The sequence below is a fragment of the Hordeum vulgare genome, chromosome 5H (genome assembly GCF_904849725.1).
Source record: "Hordeum vulgare subsp. vulgare chromosome 5H, MorexV3_pseudomolecules_assembly, whole genome shotgun sequence".
Lineage (NCBI taxonomy): Eukaryota > Viridiplantae > Streptophyta > Magnoliopsida > Poales > Poaceae > Hordeum > Hordeum vulgare.
Genome location: NC_058522.1, coordinates 440808856 through 440827668, shown reverse-complemented (window position 1 = coordinate 440827668; position 18813 = coordinate 440808856). Strand labels below are relative to the sequence as shown.

At 40.9% G+C, this 18813-nt stretch overlaps 1 protein-coding gene across 1 annotated transcript; it reads right to left on the bottom strand.

Moving 5' to 3' along the window:
* Positions 1–15717: 15717 nt before the first annotated feature.
* Positions 15718–16621, bottom strand: LOC123397960. The gene has a single exon (XM_045092469.1). It carries the CDS (start codon positions 16398–16400, stop codon positions 16020–16022), a length of 381 nt encoding a protein of 126 aa, XP_044948404.1. The 5' UTR covers positions 16401–16621; the 3' UTR covers positions 15718–16019.
* Positions 16622–18813: the final 2192 nt, after the last annotated feature.

The window sequence follows — 18813 nt, the reverse complement described above, 5'->3', positions numbered from 1 at the left end:
TATGTTGTCTTCCTTGTCCAACATCTACTTCTAGACATGTAATAGTTTGCTGAGTGCTCACAATTATAGAAAGTGTCTAAGATGATATATTTATATGTGAACCTCTCTTTCCTTATTACTTTTTATTAATTGCAACAATGACTAAGGTCTATGTTGGTCTACTCTCAACAAGTTTCAATCATCATACTTGTTATATGCGAAGCTATCACTTTCCATAAGATCATCTCATGATCTTTCATGCTATCGTTCTTTTCATACTTTTGATCATGGCACAAAGCAAAGCCCTTAACTAAGATACTCTTTATTATATAGCTCGCAAGCTCGAATACAACGGGGGAGACACAAGGCAAAAGACTCAAACTAAACACTAAAGACTTATTCCACTAAGAGAAGAAATAAAACTGGAAAGGAAAGAACTAAAACAAAGGTAAAAGCAAAAGATATAAAGGTGATACGATACCAGGGAAACTCCCCCAAGCTTGGCATAATCCAAGGGGATTGCCCATACCAATGCTTAGTTGTCTTCCTTTGATGGTGATGGTGGTGGTGTTGCAGTAGTCTGATCCTCCGTCTTCCAAGGCATAGGTGCTCCATCATGGCAGGATGAACGAGTCGCCGGAATCCTCAAATCTGCAGCCAACCGTATTGATTTAAATCTATACTCATACTCACAGTTTTGGTTCTGCAGGTCATAGATCTGGCCCTGGAGTTGATCAACCCTGTCATAGAGCCTGGATAGGTGCTTCCCAATGTCAATGGCATCCAACTTGTGATTGCTGGTGAACTCCGTGATCATCATGTGGTTGGCGTTGAGTCCACGCTCCACCATCCCTTGGCACTTGAAGACTTGTTGTTCCATTGCTTCGAGTCTCGTCTCCATGCTTCCGGTCTTCTTAGGCCCCTCAACATCACGGATGTGGAACATCCCCTCACTCATCTTAATAGATTGAGGGTGTTTCAGCACTTCCGTGAGGTAGGGATTGATGACCTTCTCGAAGATCTTGTCCTTAGGAGCTTTTGGGGAAGTCATGATGGTCTAGATCTGCGACAGAAACAAGCTCGAAACGAAAACAAAGGAATACTACGCGATACGGAGATCAAAACCCTCGGGCGTATATATAATGATTTTTTCTGGACCAGAAGGAGTGCTCCGCAAGAAAACGGAGTCCGGGAGGCACACGAGCTGCCCACAAGCCCTGTTGCCGCGGCCAGGGGATAGGCCGTGACAACCAAGCTTGTGGCCGCCTCGTGCGCTCTCCGGACTGCTTTTTATTTTTCTAATTTTCCATTAATTCCAAAATGGAGAAAATTTCCTATTGGAAAAGTTTCGGAGTCCAATTACTTACCGAAACAGATACCCCTTGGTTTTCATGGTCTGGAACAGGGTGATAAACATCCCTTATGTACTCCTCTAGAGTTATGATATTGTGATATTGGTCTCAACATTTATGGGAGTACCAGAGATATAATGCTTGATTCTTTGCCCGTTTACCACCCTAGGAAAATTACCTTCCGTGTTTTTGATTTTTATGGCACTGGAACGATATACTTCCTCGACAACGTAGGGACCTTCCCATTTAGAGAGAAGCTTGCCTGCGAAGAATCTTAAACGAGAATTGTATAGTAGGACATAATCACCTACATTGAACTCTCGTTTTTGTATTCTTTTGTCGTGCCATCTCTTAACCTTTTCCTTGAACAACTTGGCATTCTCATATGCCTGGGCCCTCCACTCATGTAATGAGCTGATATCAAACAACCGCTTCTCACCGGCAAGTTTGAAATCAAAGTTGAGCTCTTTGATTGCCCAATAATCTTTGTGTTCCAGCTCAAGAGGTAAATGACAGGCCTTACCGTAAACCATTTTATACGGCGACATGCTCATGGGATTCTTATAAGCAGTCCTATAAGCCCATAGTGCATCGTCAAGTTTGCTAGACCAATTCTTTCGAGATCTATTGACGGTCTTTTGTAAGATCAATTTGATCTCCCTATTACTCAACTCCACTTGACCACTAGACTGAGGATGATAAGGAGATGCAACTCTATGGTTGACATCGTACTTAGCGAGCATCTTGCAGAAAACACCATGAATGAAGTGTGAAGCGCCATGTGTCTTCAGATATCTAGGTACTCCAAATCTTGGGAAAATGACTTCTTTAAGCATCTTAATAGAGGTGTGGTGATCAGCATTTTTAGTGGGAATAGCCTCTACCCACTTAGTGACATAATCCACAACAACTAAGATGTGAGTGTACCCATTGGAACTCGGGAAGGGTCCCATATAATCAAAGCCCCCGACATCAAATGGTTCAATGACAAGTGAATAGTTCATAGGCATTTCCTGACGTTTGCTAATGTTCCCTATTCTTTGACATTCGTCACAAGACAAGACAAACTTACGGGCATCCTTGAAGAGAGTGGGCCAATAGAAACCTGATTGCAATACCTTATGAGCAGTTCTGTCTCCAGCATGGTGTCCTCCGTAGGCCTCGGAATGACACTTCTGCAGGATCTGTCCCTGTTCATGTTCAGGCACACAACGTCTAATAACACCATCTACTCCTTCCTTATAAAGGTGAGGATCATCCCAAAAGTAGTGTCTCAAATCAAAGAAGAATTTCTTCTTTTGCTGGTAGGTGAAACTGGGTGGTATGTATTTGACTACGATATAGTTTGCGTAATCAGCATACCACGGTGCACTATGTGAAGTGCGGATGACATTCAATTGCTCATCAGGAAAGCTATCATCAATAGGTCGTGGGTCATCAAGGACATTCTCTAGCCTAGACAAGTTATCTCCTACAGGGTTATCAGCACCCTTTCGGTCAACAACGTGCAAATCAAATTCCTGTAGCAGGAGAACCCATCTGATTAGCCTAGGCTTAGCATCCTTCTTCTCCATGAGGTACTTAATAGCAGCATGATCAGAGTGAATAGTGACTTTGGAGTCAACTATATAAGATCTGAACTTTTCACATGCAAACACGACTGCTAAAAACTCCTTCTCCGTAGTGGCATAGTTTCTTTGGGCACTGTCTAGAGTTTTACTAGCGTAGTGAATGATATTCAACTTCTTGTCAACTCTTTGTCCTAGAACAGCACCAACAACATAATCACTAGCATCGCACATGATTTCAAAGGGCAAGTTCCAATCAGGTGGTTGAACAATAGGTGCGGTTATCAAGGCCTTCTTAAGTATTTCGAAAGCTTCCTCACAATCCTCATCAAAAACAAAAGGAACATCCTTCTACAAGAGGTTGGTAAGAGGCCTAGAAATCTCAGAGAAGTCTTTAATGAACCTTCTATAGAAACCAGCATGACCTAGGAAACTTTGTATACCTCTGATATCTGTGGGGCAAGGCATTTTCTTAATTGCATCTACATTAGCCTTATCAACTTCAATGCCTCTCTCAGAGATTTTTTGTCCTAAGACGATGCCTTCATTAACCATGAAGTGGCACTTCTCCCAGTTCAAGACGAGGTTGGTATCTTTGCATCTCTATAAGACTCGATCAAGGTTGCTGAGGCAATCGTCAAAGGAAGAACCGTAAACACAGAAATCATCCATGAAAACCTCAACAATCTTTTCACAAAAGTCAGAGAATATAGCCATCATACATCTTTGAAAGGTGGCAGGTGCATTTCACAAGCCAAAAGGCATGAGTCTATAAGCGAAGGTACCGAAGGGGCATGTGAAGGTGGTTTTCTCTTGATCAGATTGTGCAACAGGTATTTGCGAGAAACCTGAATAACCGTCTAGAAAGCAGAAGTGTGTGTGTTTAGATAGCCTTTCTAGCATCTGGTCGATAAACGACAAAGGATAATGGTCCTTCCTGGTCGCCTTGTTCAGTTTCCGGAAGTCTATCACCATCCTATAGCCAGTAATAATCCTGTCTGGGATTAGTTCATCCTTATCATTAGGGACGACGATGATACCTCCCTTCTTAGGTACGCAATGTACCGGACTTACCCAATCACTATGAGCAACAGGATAAATGATTCCTGCTTCCAGAAGCTTTAATATTTTTTTTGTCACGACCTCTTTCATCCTCGGATTTAGTCTCCGTTGATGATCAGCAACTGGCTTAGAATCAGGATCGGTTTTAATCTTATGCTAACATAGAGTGGGGCTAATACCCTTAAGATCATCAAGAGTATATCCAATAGCAGCATGGTGCTTCCTCAAAGTTTTTAATAACTTCTTCTCTTCGTGACTCGAGAGGTGAGCACTAATAATAACAGGATATATCTCCTTCTCATCAAGATAGGCATACTTAAGAGTATCTGGTAACTGTTTTAGCTCGAACACAGGATCACCCTTTGGTGGGGGAGGATCCCCAAGCAATTCAACAGGCAGATTATTCTTGAGAATAGGATATTGTTCTAAGACAATTTTATCTATCTCATCTCTTTCCTTCATACGCATATCATTTTCATGCTCAAGCAGATATTGTTCTAATGGATCCGTAGGAGGTATGGCAATAGAGGCAAGAGCAATGATTTCATCCCTGCCAGACGACTCTTTTTCATGGGGTTGTCTTCCAAACTTGGAGAAGTTAAATTCATGAGACACACCCTCGAAAATAAAAGTGATAGTCTGTTTAATGCAATCAATATGAGCATTGACAGTGTTGAGAAAGGGTCTACCAAATATGATGGGACAAAAGCTATCTTGTGCAGTAGCAAGGACGAGGAAATCAGTAGGATACTTCGTCTTACCACACAGGACTTCTACGTCTCTCACAATTCCCAGAGGGCAGATAGTGTCTCTATTAGCTAGCGTGATAGTGACATCAATGGGTTCTAACTCAGCAGGTGCAATCTCATCTTTGATTTCATCATATAGGGAACGGGGTATTGCACTAACACTAGCACCCATATCACATAAACCATGGTAACAGTGATCTCCTATCTTGACAGAAACAATGGGCATGCCAACTACAGGTCCGTATTTGTCTTTCGCGTGAGGTTTAGCTATTCTAGCGGAGTCCTCACAGAATTTGATAACATGCCCGTCTATGTCTTCGGCTAAGAGATCTTTGATAATAGCAACAATAGGTTCAACTCTAATTTCCTCAGGGGGTGCAAGTGGTCTAATGTAACCCCTACGTATCACAGTCGGAGCTTTAGAATAACCCTTTTTCCTAGAAGGGTAAGGTAGTTTCTCAGCGTAGGCACAAGGAACAATAGGATCACTAAAGACAATGACTTTCTCCTCAACTAGATTGGGTTTAACTATGTTGATTTCTACAGGAGGATGATACTTAAACCACTTCTCTTTGGGAAGATCAACATGAGCAGCAAAAGATTCAGATAGAGAAGCTACTATCTCAGAGTCAAGTCCATACTTAGCGCTAAAATCTCTAGAAGTGTTTGTTTCAACAAAAGATTTAATGCACTCAAACTGGAAATTCATACCTAACTCCTTACCTTCTTCTAGCTCCCAATCTTCAGAGTTACGTTTGATTCTTTCCAATAAATTCCACTTGTGGTCAATATCCTTCTTCACAAAAGAACCGGTACAAGAAGTGTCAAGCATGGTACGATCTTCATGGGAATGCCGAGCATAAAAGTTTTGAGTGATAATTTCTCTCGAGAGCTCATGATTGGGGCATGAATATATCATTGATTTAAGCCTCTCCCAAGCTTGACTATGCTTTCCCTGTCACGAGGACAAAAGTTATAAATATAATTCCAATCACGATGTACTAAATGCATAGGATAAAACTTTTGATGAAATTCCAATTTCAACCGATTGTAGTCCCATGGTCCAGTATCATCACATAGCCTATACCATCTCAACGCCTTATCCTTCAAAGATAAAGGAAAGACTTTCTTATTTACCTCATCCTCGGGCAAACTTGCAAGCTTAAATAAACGACAACCTTCATCTACACAGATCAGATGCAAGTCTGGATGTGATGATCCATCTCCTGTAAAAGGATTAGCCAGCATTTTCTCAAGCATACCCGAAGGAATTTCATAAAAGATATTTTTAGTAGGTACCTCAGGTTGAGGAACAACTCCTCGTGCTTCCGTTCGTGGTGAAGATACCCCGAACAAACTCCTCAAAGGAACAATTTCCATAGTGACAAGTGACAATAAATTTCAGCACAATATATAAATGTTTCCTTACCAAATTCTACTTACCAAAGGCGCTTCACTCCCTGGCAACGACGCCAGAAAAGAGTCTTGATGACCCACAAGTATAAGGGATCAATCATAGTCCTTTCGATAAGTAAGAGTGTCGAACCCAACGAGGAGGAGAAGGCTCTGATAAACGGTTTTCATCAAGGTAATAACTGCAAGCACTGAAAGTAGCGGTAACAAGTGATGGTGTAGTGAGGTGAAACGTAGCAAACGAAAAGTAACAAGTAACAAGTAGTAGCAACGGTGCAGCAAGTGGCCCAATCCCTTTTGTAGCAAGGGACACATGTGAACAAAGTCTTATAAGAGGAAAAATGCTCCCGAGGACACACGGGAATTTATGCTAGTTTCATCATGTTCATATGATTCGCGTTCGTTACTTTGATAGTTTGATATGTGGGTGGATCGGTACTTGGGTACTGCCCTTACTTGGACAAGCATCCCACTTATTATTAACCCCTCTCGCAAGCATCCGCAACTACAAAAGAAGAATTAAGACAACGTCTAACCATAGCATTATACTTAGTGAATCCAAATCAACCCCTTACGAAGCAACGCATAGACTGGGGTCTAAGCTTCTGTCACTCCAGCAACCTATCATCTAATTACTACTCCCCAATGCCTTCCTCTAGGCCCAAATATGGTGAAGTGTTATGTAGTCGACGTTCACATAACACCACTAGAGGAAGAACAACATACAACATATCAAAATACCGAATGAATACCAAATTCACATGACTATTATTAGCATGACTTATCCCATGTCCTCAGGAATAAAAGTAACTACTCACAAAGCATAATCATAATCATGATCAGAGGTGTAATGAATAGCATCAAGGATTTGAACATAAACTCTTCCACCAAGTAATCCAACTAGCATCAACTACAAAGACTAATCAACACTACTAGCAACCTTACAAGTACCAATCGAAGTCGCGAGACGAAGCTTGGTTACAAGAGATGAACTAGGGTTTGGAGAGGAGATGGTGCTGATGAAGATATTGATGGAGATGCCTCCCCTCCGGCGAGAGGAGTGTTGGTGATGACGATGGCGACGATTTCCCCCTCTGGGAGGGAAGTTTCCCCGGCAGGATCGTCCTGCCGGAGTTCTAGATTGGATCTGCTCAAGTTCCGCCTCGTGGCGGCGGAGAATCCACGAAAAAGCTCCACCCTGATTTTTTTCCGGACGAAACCCTTCATATAGCAAAAGAGGGGGGCCATTGGGCCGCCAGGGTGCCCACAAGCCCTGTTGCCGCGGCAGGGGGTAGGTCGTGGCAACCAGGCTTGTGGGCCCCTGGTTGCTCCCCTGTGACACTTCTTTCGCCCAGTATTTTTTATAAAATCCAAAAAAATCCACGTTGATTTTCACGGCAATTGGAGTTGCGCAGAATAGAGGACTCAAACTTGCTCCTTTTCGAGTCCAGAATTCCAGCTGCCGGTATTCTCCCTCTTCAAATAAACCTTGCAAAATAAGAGAGAAAAGGCATAAGTATGGTTCCATAAAGTATAATAACAACCCATAAAGCGATAAATATCAACATGAAAGCATGATGCAAAATGGACGTATCAAGGAGCCGCCGGAGGTCGCTCCTATCGGACACAACTCCTGGCCGGCGGCGCAGCTCCCCGCACCATGACATCGTGCCGCATAGCTCCCCCAGGCCTGAGCCCCCATGCATCATGCAACTCCCGTTATCCTCCTCTCGGACAGCAGCCTGGCACAGCTCGTCAGCTCCTCTGTTCCGTCCCCCCGACCTAAAAATCACTTTTTCCTCCATGAGCCGATTTATTGGATGCAGTGACGCCGGTGGCGACGGACGCGGAGTGGCTGGAGTGGATGCCAAAGAAGAAGAAGCAGGGTCCAGTGGAGAAGAAGCAAGTGACTCAAGTGGCTCGAGGCGAGACTGTGCATCGTCGGATTTGCGCCGCCCTGCGAGGACTGCGCCTTGTGGGATGACGGGACGCCGTTGACAGAGAAGAAGTCTCCGACCACCTCATACCCGCCGCTAACCTGCACATCACTCATCAGGTAACCCAGCCGCCGCCCACGACTAGATTTCAGTTTCAGCTTCAAACTGCATTTATGCAAAGATTCAGAGTCAAGGAATAAAAATGCTTATTTGCCAGGATAATCCAAAATTTCCACAGATTTATTCCAAAATTTGTCCCCTGAGAGTATTTGTTGTAGAGCCGCATACGCGAGTAGTTCAGTAATGTTCATTGCAACATGAACAGAGTAATAAAATTGTCAGTTTGGTGCATGAATGGATCTGTAGCAGAGCATCTGAATTTTGCATACATAAGAAACAATTCCAGAGGAAATAAATTGATCCAGTCAAGTACTCACAGATGCATTAGTATAAATTGATCCTCATGCATGAGTGTGCTATGGCCTTTATATTTCAAATATTGTTACCGTTGGAAGAATATGCTCCCAGGTTCTTGCTGATACTAACTGAAACCTTGTATGCTGGCACAAACAATGCATCCTTACTAATAGTAAGTGAAACCAAATGATAAACCCACAACGCCTTAAGCAAAAAACTCTAAGTAATACTCCTTGGACAAATTGTCTGCTTGTTCACAAGATCAATACTCTAATCTAAATGTAGTGCTTTAAGTAATCGAGAACCTAAACTAAAAATGAACTAAAACTAAAACTGATGGATGTTTTAGCATTTTTTGTTGCAGCATTGGCTAAAATAGTGCTGAGATGGATGGAAGAATCCTTAAATTTGTTGTTCCTCTTTCGGAAAAAAATTGTTGTTCCTCCACTCAACGGTTAACTGAAAACATTGATAGCTTAACTGAATTTTAACGGTATGGTGATATTTTAATTGAATTTTGACAGCGGACAATAGACAGTTACAAAGTCTGACAATTTACAAAATTTCATTGAATTTTGCTCTAATTGAATCAATTAATCGTTGATTCCTCTTCGTACAGTTTATTGAGTAGCTATATGTGTAGCTGTAGAACATATCTATTTCATCTGTATCTTCTTCATAAATGCGAGAGTTTTGTATTCTCGGCTCAATGAGTAGACTACCTTGAAAGTTTTTGTGCAGAGAGAAGATGCAGAATTGCCAGTTCAGATGGCATTTCAGACATGGAACAAGCAACACAGAGGATCAGCAGGTCTCCAGGGGAGAGCTCTGGCGACAGCACAAGGAGAAGGAGCAGAACGGGCAGAGGAGCAGCACCGGCAGAGAGAAGCAGTATCACGGGCAGATCAACAACGACATCACAAGCAGGGGATAAGCAGGAGGATGAGCTCCACCGGGGGAAGGGGAGAAGCAGGAGGATGAGCTCCACCGGTGGAAGGGGAGAAGCCGGAGGCGGGTCCAAGCATGGTGTGTGTTCGAATCCCAAGCGCGGTGGGAGCTCGAGGTCCAGGTCCAGGCCCTCAAGGCCCACGCACATGGGGGAGCTCGAGGACGAGCGCCACCAGATCGTGGCGGGAGGTCCAGGTAGGCGACACGCGATGGGACCGGAGTGTCGGAGCAATCCCTGGGCGGCGCGGCGGCGGAGCAATCCCTAGGCGGCGCAGGTGATGAATTCGACGATGATGGCGCTGGCGAAGTGAAGGCGACCGGTGGAGGAGGAAGTAAGGAGACGGGGACCTATTTTTAACAAATTTTATGTTACGATGATTTTTTTGTAAAAATACCGATGCGCTATGCCAATGCCATTCATTTCAGGACGGAGGAAGTACCTTACAGAGGATGCACTATGCGATGGTGTCAGCAACTTCAGCAAGATTTGACAGTCATGATTTATCCGTATTGGTATGGATTCTAAAACCTTATAGGAAAGTGCCATCTTTCATAAAATGAAACTACGCCTGCAGAGGAAGGCCTTGTCATGGACTGGCTGAGACTGTCGAGCATCGTGTTGAAAATCTTCATAGGTACTTCTTTCACTCTTGCAATCTATGTGTGAATGTTTCTACAAGCTTAGATTCAGTGATTGGTTGTGTCGCGTTCACATGGTGTATGTCTGATCCAGAGGTTGCGATATACTTTCTCAACCAATGGATGGTTATAAATTTGACCTTCTTATTGTGGTGTTCATTTCCATGTACAGAAATAGTTCGTATCATGCTTTGTCATAGATTTCGTAGGTCTGGTGTCTGCTATGTACCAAGAAATACCTGCAGATTATAATGTTGCTATGCGCATATAAGCTTCATTATTTTGCTGGGCATTAACCTCAGTCACATATTACACATGGACAGTAGCGATTTTTTTCCAACATTTATCATTAATAGATATATCGGTGTTTCCAGTGGTTTGTGCACACCCTATCAACATCCGGTTCCATATTGACTTCCTTGTTTTCGTGGGGAAGGTTTTTGATTTTGTTTTTGTTTTTGTGTTAAAGTCGTCAAGAGGAGTCTATCATGAAACTGGTGGTTGATGCCGAGACCGATAAGGTACTCGGTGTAGTCATGTGTGGACCAGATGCAGCTGAAATTATGTAGGTATAAGCATTCGTGGAATTCGTGTGTTCTTTTTTAAGATGGTGTTTTTTCGGTTATCTGTTTGATGTATTCTTTACCTGAGCTTGTAAAGGACAAAAATGCAGGCCATTGCTGTTGCGCTCAAGGCTGGAGCTACCAAGGCAACCTTCAACAACACCGTAAGTTGAAAGAGATTTGCCTTCACACGAGAACGAGGTCTTGAGATCTCAGTATTTTTCAGGTTCTAATAGGGGTACCACATTGGCTGGCTTTGCAGGTTCGGATTCACCCCTCTGCCGCGGAGGAGTTTGTGACGATGTGGAGCTTGGCCAGGAGCGTGAGCCCGGTGTCGAAGCCAAAGACGAACTTGTAAGCAAGACCCCTAATGTATTTGAGCAAAATTATACTGGTGCGGCGACGGGAGATGTAGACGTGGACTCTGGTTTCAGTTTGCTAGCCCTGCGCTTGGCATTTGGCATTTGAGGTGATACGGTGTACAGTATTTGATTGTGATAGTAATAAGTTTCTGTGGAACAGTTTGTATAAAAATAAGCTCCTGATGTTAAAATGTTTTCCCATTTAACCTGAATATTTTCCCGTTTAGCCTGCATGTTCAATAGGGATTATATACAGATGTATATAGACGTATTTTAGAGTGTATGTCGGGAAAGCATTTCCGACGAATAATAGTTGCAAAAAAAGAATAATAGTTGCAAAAGTTCATTAATGTTTCCTGTTCTTTTTAACTACAATCCCGGAGACAAACATCTGTATAATACGGGCTGCAGCTTTGGAGGCTAGACCTGAAGACTCGGTTAGCTTGATCTCTACAGCTAACATGAAGGTATGTAGATTTTTGCTAAAAGATTCGATGTGTGTTCTATATGTTGTGTTCTAAAAAGTACTAAAACAAGGTTTTTTTTTGGCATACTTAACGCTTCATGTTAAATCCTTACACCGAGCCATTTGAGTTATCGTAAGTATAGAATAGATAGTGTGTCTGTTTGGGCATCGATAAAGTTTTGAGTTATCATACATTATGGAACACCATTGGCTTTGTATGCAGTTCAATTTTTTTCATAAAGATACGTATTGAAACCACAAGTTTGTTTATTAGGATGAATTCTTATATCTAATTTACTCCTTTTTGTATGATGCATGGATGATGTGCTCAGGTATTTGGAGATCATGAGGATCACATGACTACATGCAGGGGACTGAGCGAAGAGAGGATTACTGATCCGTACCTGCATATAGATGCAACGACATTCAAAGATGGTATGTATAATCATATGGTCTATTTATTTGATCATGTATAAAAGATAGAAAAATCTCATAAAACAATAAGAGCGAAAATCATCTATTAGATCATGGCTTGCTATACTTTTCAAGAGAGGAATCGATTAAACCTGTAGAAACCATGAATGAAAAATATCATATTCCTAACCTATGTATACCGTGTATTACTTAATCATATGTTTCGTTCATTTATCCGCATTGTCACCTGGTTAATGGCAAGTGGTTCATGGGAACTCCTTAATAGTCAGCCGAAGAAACCTCGTCGCATGGGTACCAGATTGTCCTTGTTGCGGCCCTGTGATACACATCTGTTTCACTCAAAGCTGGACCTAGGAGTGCGTGGATGATCGTTGCCTGCCTCATGCCGAGATCGCTTTGTAATTGACTAGGCATAGGTCATTGTGATCAGGTGGACACCGCGGCCACCATGGCTTACAGCGGGGAGGAGGATAAATTGGGCCTAGAATGAGAAGAAGGATAAGCCGTGACAAGGGTGGGATACTGTGCTAAAATTGAGGGCGTGGACATGTGCGTCGAAGGAGGTGTTGATACATGTTTATATTTTCTAGGAGCCCATCGTATATTTTCTTTGGGCTTATGCATCTGGGAGTGTCATATGTGCAAGCGCGGGATGAATATATAATAAGTTCTGCAAGTTTATTACAAGATATTTGTTTGGTCTTTTATATAATTTATTACAGAATACCATGATTGCTTGAATACCTATCATATTGTCATGGGTTATAGTTGATTATTACTCCCTCTATCCCACATATAAGACTTTTTTGCAAGCTAACATAGTTTGCAAAAAATCTTAAATTGTGGAACGGAGGGAGTAGAATTTATGTTGTTTTGCTTATGCATTTCTGCTATTTATCGTTCTTTCATTTAGGAGCTTCCTGTAATTGTGGCAAGGGGCAGAGACGGTTGTACAGTCTGCTACCATGTTGTTGAAACCTAAGTAAGACATTTCTTTTGTTATACTAATTTTTTTTATCTTGCATATTGTTATTTATGTTTTGCTTTGTTTTCCAAATTTTCGGAACATAAATCCTTTTTCTCGAACATTTAGGGATAACATTGGTCATGTTGTTGAAGCTCATGTTGAGATAACTGACAAAAAGGAGATGTTGGCTACCAAAACTTTAGCATAAGTAAACCGTCCTCAGGACCAGTTTGTTTTGATACCCTTCAAGTTTTTGAGGAATGGCCCTCTCAAGGAGGTAGTTATTTGTGTTGCAGGGATGAGATTGGGGAAATGTAGAAGGGAAGGCGATTTCTACCGGAGGAGCAAGAGGTGATTCGGCTAATAGGTTGTATATTTGGGGGATCTTCAAGATAAGAGTAGTTTCAAATATGGCTATTCTTGGCACTTCTATCTTTTGCTTGACTGTCCTTTCCGTTCCCATGCTGGTGCATGCATCAATATTGTAGTGTGATGTTATCAGGTATTGCACATTGATTGGTTATGAACTATTACACCCATTATTAAATAGATGACATATTAATAGCGCAGTCTAAATTTGGCTCATGACAAACAAAGGAGCTTCAGATTGTTTTCTGAGAAAAGAGAGTATATAAAATATGTTAGGTAAAATTTTATCATCATTTTTATAAAAAAATAATTTTGTAATACATAACGTTGTAACTTTTGTACTAACATATAATGCAAAAAATGATGGAAAAGATTATATATTGGAACTTTATTAATTCCGGGATCCGCTTTGTGTATTTGATTGGTCTCTGGTTAGACTTTGGGAGGTGGACATTTGGTCTCTCGTACCTAGATAATTTATACATGGAATGTGGAGATTTGGTGGCACTCACACAAGAACGACTAGAAATGCTTTTCATGCTTTTCATGCTTTTCATGCTCTAATTAACCCATTTCCTTTTTTCTATAAATTATTGTTGCACTTCACCCAATACCACATATTTGCATTGTTGCACTTTTTACATGTTTAGAAATGTATCATGTTTATATTGACGTGGTAACAGACTTAGAGTATATATAACTTTAAATTTTAGGAAGGAGCATATTTGGTGTAGTTATTATGAAATGTGTCAATATTTGTATTTAAAATGGTTAATAGATTACCACATTATTATTAAAATATAATAAGAAATTATATTATTCAAGACGTGCATTGCACGTGCAAGCTTACTAGTATCACAAAGCGCAACGAATCTTTTCCCATGTAAAAAAAATATAAACGGGGTTTATGTAGCACAAATGTTTTTGCAAGTTGAACCGTATCCTTATGCATATCACAGATGAGCATTCTTTATGAAAAATTTATATTTTAGAAATGGAAGTTTTATATCATCCTGGACTTTACACCTTAAGATACATATAGACAACTTAATTGTATTTTTTTACAAAAATAAAAATTTAATCCTACTAAAAGGAGGGAAATATTTGAAACATTAACCAACTAATATGAACATGCCAAAAAAGGGACAACTATATAGCATGCATAAGCATGTTACTGATACACAATTCAAACCCGAACATAAATTACATGATAATTCACCCAAACTTGGTTGAGCCAAACACAATCCACATGGATAAAAGAATAATAATGTTTTGAGACTCAAAAGTTTGTTTTCGCCAAGATTCGGAAAATAAGTTCAGCTCGGCTTTGAAAGTCCTCTCACACGTTGTGTGGTGAACTTTTAGAAACAGTTCATACCACAAGTGAAACTGGGTCACATCTCTAAGAAAAGAAGATAATCTGGATCCAAGTAGGAATATATACCTCATGACACATTAAGCTAATTGCAAATCTAAGGCCCTGCTTGGAATCCCGTTTTATTTTTATAAGTGTAATATTTTACAGAGGTATTATACCGGTCATAGTATAAAATCAGCTGAAAACTAAACCGATGGATGGAGGTGTGTATTATTTTTACAAGTGTATTTGGTAAAAAAAGACATCCCAAACAGGGCCTAATGGAGTAAAACATCGCAACTATATATGGCGAATTCCTATTCCATGTGTAGGGAGCGAACACTGACCAAACTCTCAACCCCCTAGCCACCTCCGGCCCTCCCTTCCTTCCACCCACGCCCGCACGTGTGCACACTTTTGGACCGACCTAGTGCGGGGCACGGGGCCTTGTTTTTTTATTTTTTTTCTTCATTTATCTTCTTTGTATTTCTATTTTTATGTATCAGTTGTTTATTGGTTTTGTATTTGAAAATTTGTTTAAATTTTCAAATTCCACTATGTTTGTATATCCATGGCTTTTCAAATGCCAATTGTTTTCGGTAATTTACGAACATTTTTCAATTTTAAATATTTTTTAAATATTTGATATTTTAAAACCTTTTAAACTTACTTTCCTAAAAATTCTTCAATATATAGTTTTACGCAAAAAAACACTCGAAACTAGTCAAGCCAACCATGCTATGACCAGAGAACCGCCAAACCAAATTAAACAAAATAGATCACTAATTAATCTGGTCCACTACGCATGAGATGCGTATTCTGTTGTGTTTCTTCCCGCCCGCGGAAGCACGTCGATCGTAGACTGCGACGGCAGTTTAGTTACGCCAATTATCGCTGCCTCCCGGCGCAATTTTCTCTCTCTTTCTGGACACGAAAACTGCTAATTCGGTTGTCTTCTTGTGATTAAGATCAACAATCTTAATGATTGATCCTCTTTCATGTACCCATGCTACCATGCATGCGATGCAAGAATCTCTTCAGAATGGACCATCAGTCTACTGAAGAGAAGCGGATGCAGGCGCATCACTCAGTAACAGAAAATCTCCAAACATGAGATCAAGGCATTACGTCTTGTGGCAAGAAGATAAAGAATTTGTATGTAGAATCGCATCTTCTCAGGTACTCTTTTTCGATTTTCCTTCTTACAAATTGCTACCAATGCTGTGACAATGATCCTCGCACAATCAGTGCGAGGCAGAGACTAGGACGACTCAGAGCACACACGGCGATTCAGATGAGTGGCTGGGGCTGGATGAACGGAGGGCCAGACGACACCACTACCCATCGGCGTCGAGCGGCGGCCGCCCTTCCGGTGCGGCGCCCTACAGTGGGCGGCGCTCGGCGCTCGGCGCAGCAACCACCCGCCGAGAACGCCCTCAGGCGCGGCGAAATCCGGCGGCTCCGTCAAGCGCGGATGGGACGGGACGCGGCCATGGTAGCCAACAACGCAGCAATGCCCGACCCAGCCTTGCGCCCCACGCGCGTCCAAGCCTTTTGGTCGGAGCACGACACCGACCTTCAACGGCAGCGGCGAAGCCCTCCGGCTCGTCCGCATCCGAAGCCATGGCCCTCGGCTGGTACGCTGCGGCGACGCCCTCCGGCGAACGCACAAGGCGACGCTGGCGGAGCAGCACGGCGCGTCGGCGCGGATCGCAGCACGGCAGAAGAGATGGCCAACGGCCGTCGCACATGCGGCGCTGTTTCCCCCGCCCCACTTGGGCACGGTGGCGGCCCAGGCGGCACCGTCCTCGTCGCATGTGCGCTAGGCTCCAGCCACCACGTGGTTCCAATCCCTGGCCGGCGAGCCAAAGCAACGATGGCGCAATATCACTCTCAAGTGGCGGCTTCAATCTTCAATTCTCAATTAGTAACCACACCGCACATGAGGAAAAAATTGGGGCAGCCTTATCCCTTAGGTGAATTTCTATTCAGCCATCCTACTTTCTAACATTCGCATATAAATACCTACAATACATATTGGGCGGAACAACTTCAGAATAGTCAAGAGACTAGATATTTAGATCCTCAAGATCTAATTCTTATCCAATTTATACTTTAAGATTTATTTGTGAATCACAAGGTGTTGATGGCATCTACTGCATAATATGCGGATTATCCATCATTAACGTAAGATCTACGCCTTGTCATTTTAACAAGATGACTATCTTTAAAGTGCTCTTCCTAATATTCATATTAGATGTGACTACCTTAGAATATCATAAGGTAATATTGGCATCTACTGCAAAATTTTGCAGACTATCCACTATTACTGCAAGGTCTACATCATGTCTGACAGATGACTACCTTTAAAGTGATTTTCTTAAATATAGCATAACATAAGGTAATAGAATTATGAACATCAACTGACAAAAATCAGACTATGTTTTCTATTACTGCGAGATCTACATCATATTGGTGATTATCTTCAAAGTGTTATCCTATATAAATTGAGGTCTACACATATGGCTATAAGGCATCAGCCGTACTAGAATTTGCTCCAAAGAAGCATTCATTGTTGTTGTTCACTAAAATATTTTACTCTCACAGTAAATAATGTTCTTGCACATTTTGCTTGAATATGTCATATGAAACTATGGAAATATTTGCATATACGTATGATTACCTTCTATTATATTGGTAAAACACATGGCAATGGATCCTACGTCACTATTTCTAATTATAGTGTCATCCATCCTTCAAGATGGACACCATAATTTATAACAAGTGTCTCAAACAGTATTGCAAGATCCACATCACATTGTGGCTATTATTTTCATAGTGACTAAACCATGTTAAAATTGCAAAGTCTATGTTTGGTCGTGACTCTAAAGTCACACTTTTTCTCACGAATGAAGCCTAGAACATTAGCAACGATTTCATCGCACGCACTATATTGGAGGTTTACACCCCATGTTCACCAAGCATCACCTTTACGGATTGTGCTCAGCAAGATCATTTCATCCATATATTTTATTTTACTCTAAGAGGTAAATTAAACAATGCATGATCATTTCATGTAACACATGGCTATTCTATTGATTCACATATGCATTTTATATGTCACCGACTTCACTTGGTTATCAAACTAAGTACATAATGGATGAATATTTATTAACCTTGATTATTTCCCTTAAGAGAAACATGCTGCCATGAGCACATAGCGAATAATCACCCATTTGTTTCTCAAGACCTCAAGTCTATCGCAGCTCACATTTTTGTCACTCAATCAACTTTAAGTTTAGATCTCATGGGATTTCATTTTCATGATGAAGAAACATGGAATTTCATAAAATCATCAGATTCGCCCAACGGGTACTATTCCATTATTTGAAATTCTTGCTAGTATTGTGAATAATAATCAAGTCATTGGTCACAAAATAGAACCCTGATGTATTCAAAGTCAAGTGGAGGCTAAAATACAACCAAAGATGGAATTATTACTTAATAGGGAATATATCGTTTTCAAACGATTAAAGACAACTCTCAAGTTTGTCAAACGTGTGGTTATTTATACATCGTACCTATGATTACCAAACCCTCAAACATATGGTCAAACCACACCACAAATTTATTAAAAAGGCAAAGAAGTCATTGGGATAAATTTGAAAAACTGCAAACTTATAACTGGAAACTATTCTGGTAAATGATTGTTCTCAAATCTTCCTCAGAAGGAGAACCAAAAATCTAGTGCAAGAAAAGGTTGGTCAATATCTTTGCATCCAAGATATGTTTGCATATATATATATATATATATATATATATATATATATATATATATATATATATATATATATATATATATATATATATATATATATATATATCACTAATATTCGAGACCTCATGTAATCTCCTGATTATTACCAGAATATCATTAGCCTATACTTGTATTATTACATATAGAGTGATGTCCAATATCCTATTTTTCGGGCATGATATTTGATAGATTTTGAATGTATGGTCAACTCATACTCAATATTTTTGCGTACACAATGATTTTCTAAGTACTAATAAATTAAATATTAAGCTTATAGCCTTAGCCATCCCGTTTTGGGGATGATTAGAAAATTATTGACAATTCTATTGGTCACAACTTAACAAGTTGCAAAATTTCTCAAATCATCAGATTTTATGTGCACCCCATGTGCCATAGGGGAAATTAATTTAAGA

Excerpts from the sequence above, each read along its gene's own strand:
- LOC123397960 (XM_045092469.1), bottom strand. The coding sequence starts at position 16,400 with ATGCGACGAGGACGGTGCCGCCTGGGCCGCCACCGTGCCCAAGTGGGG.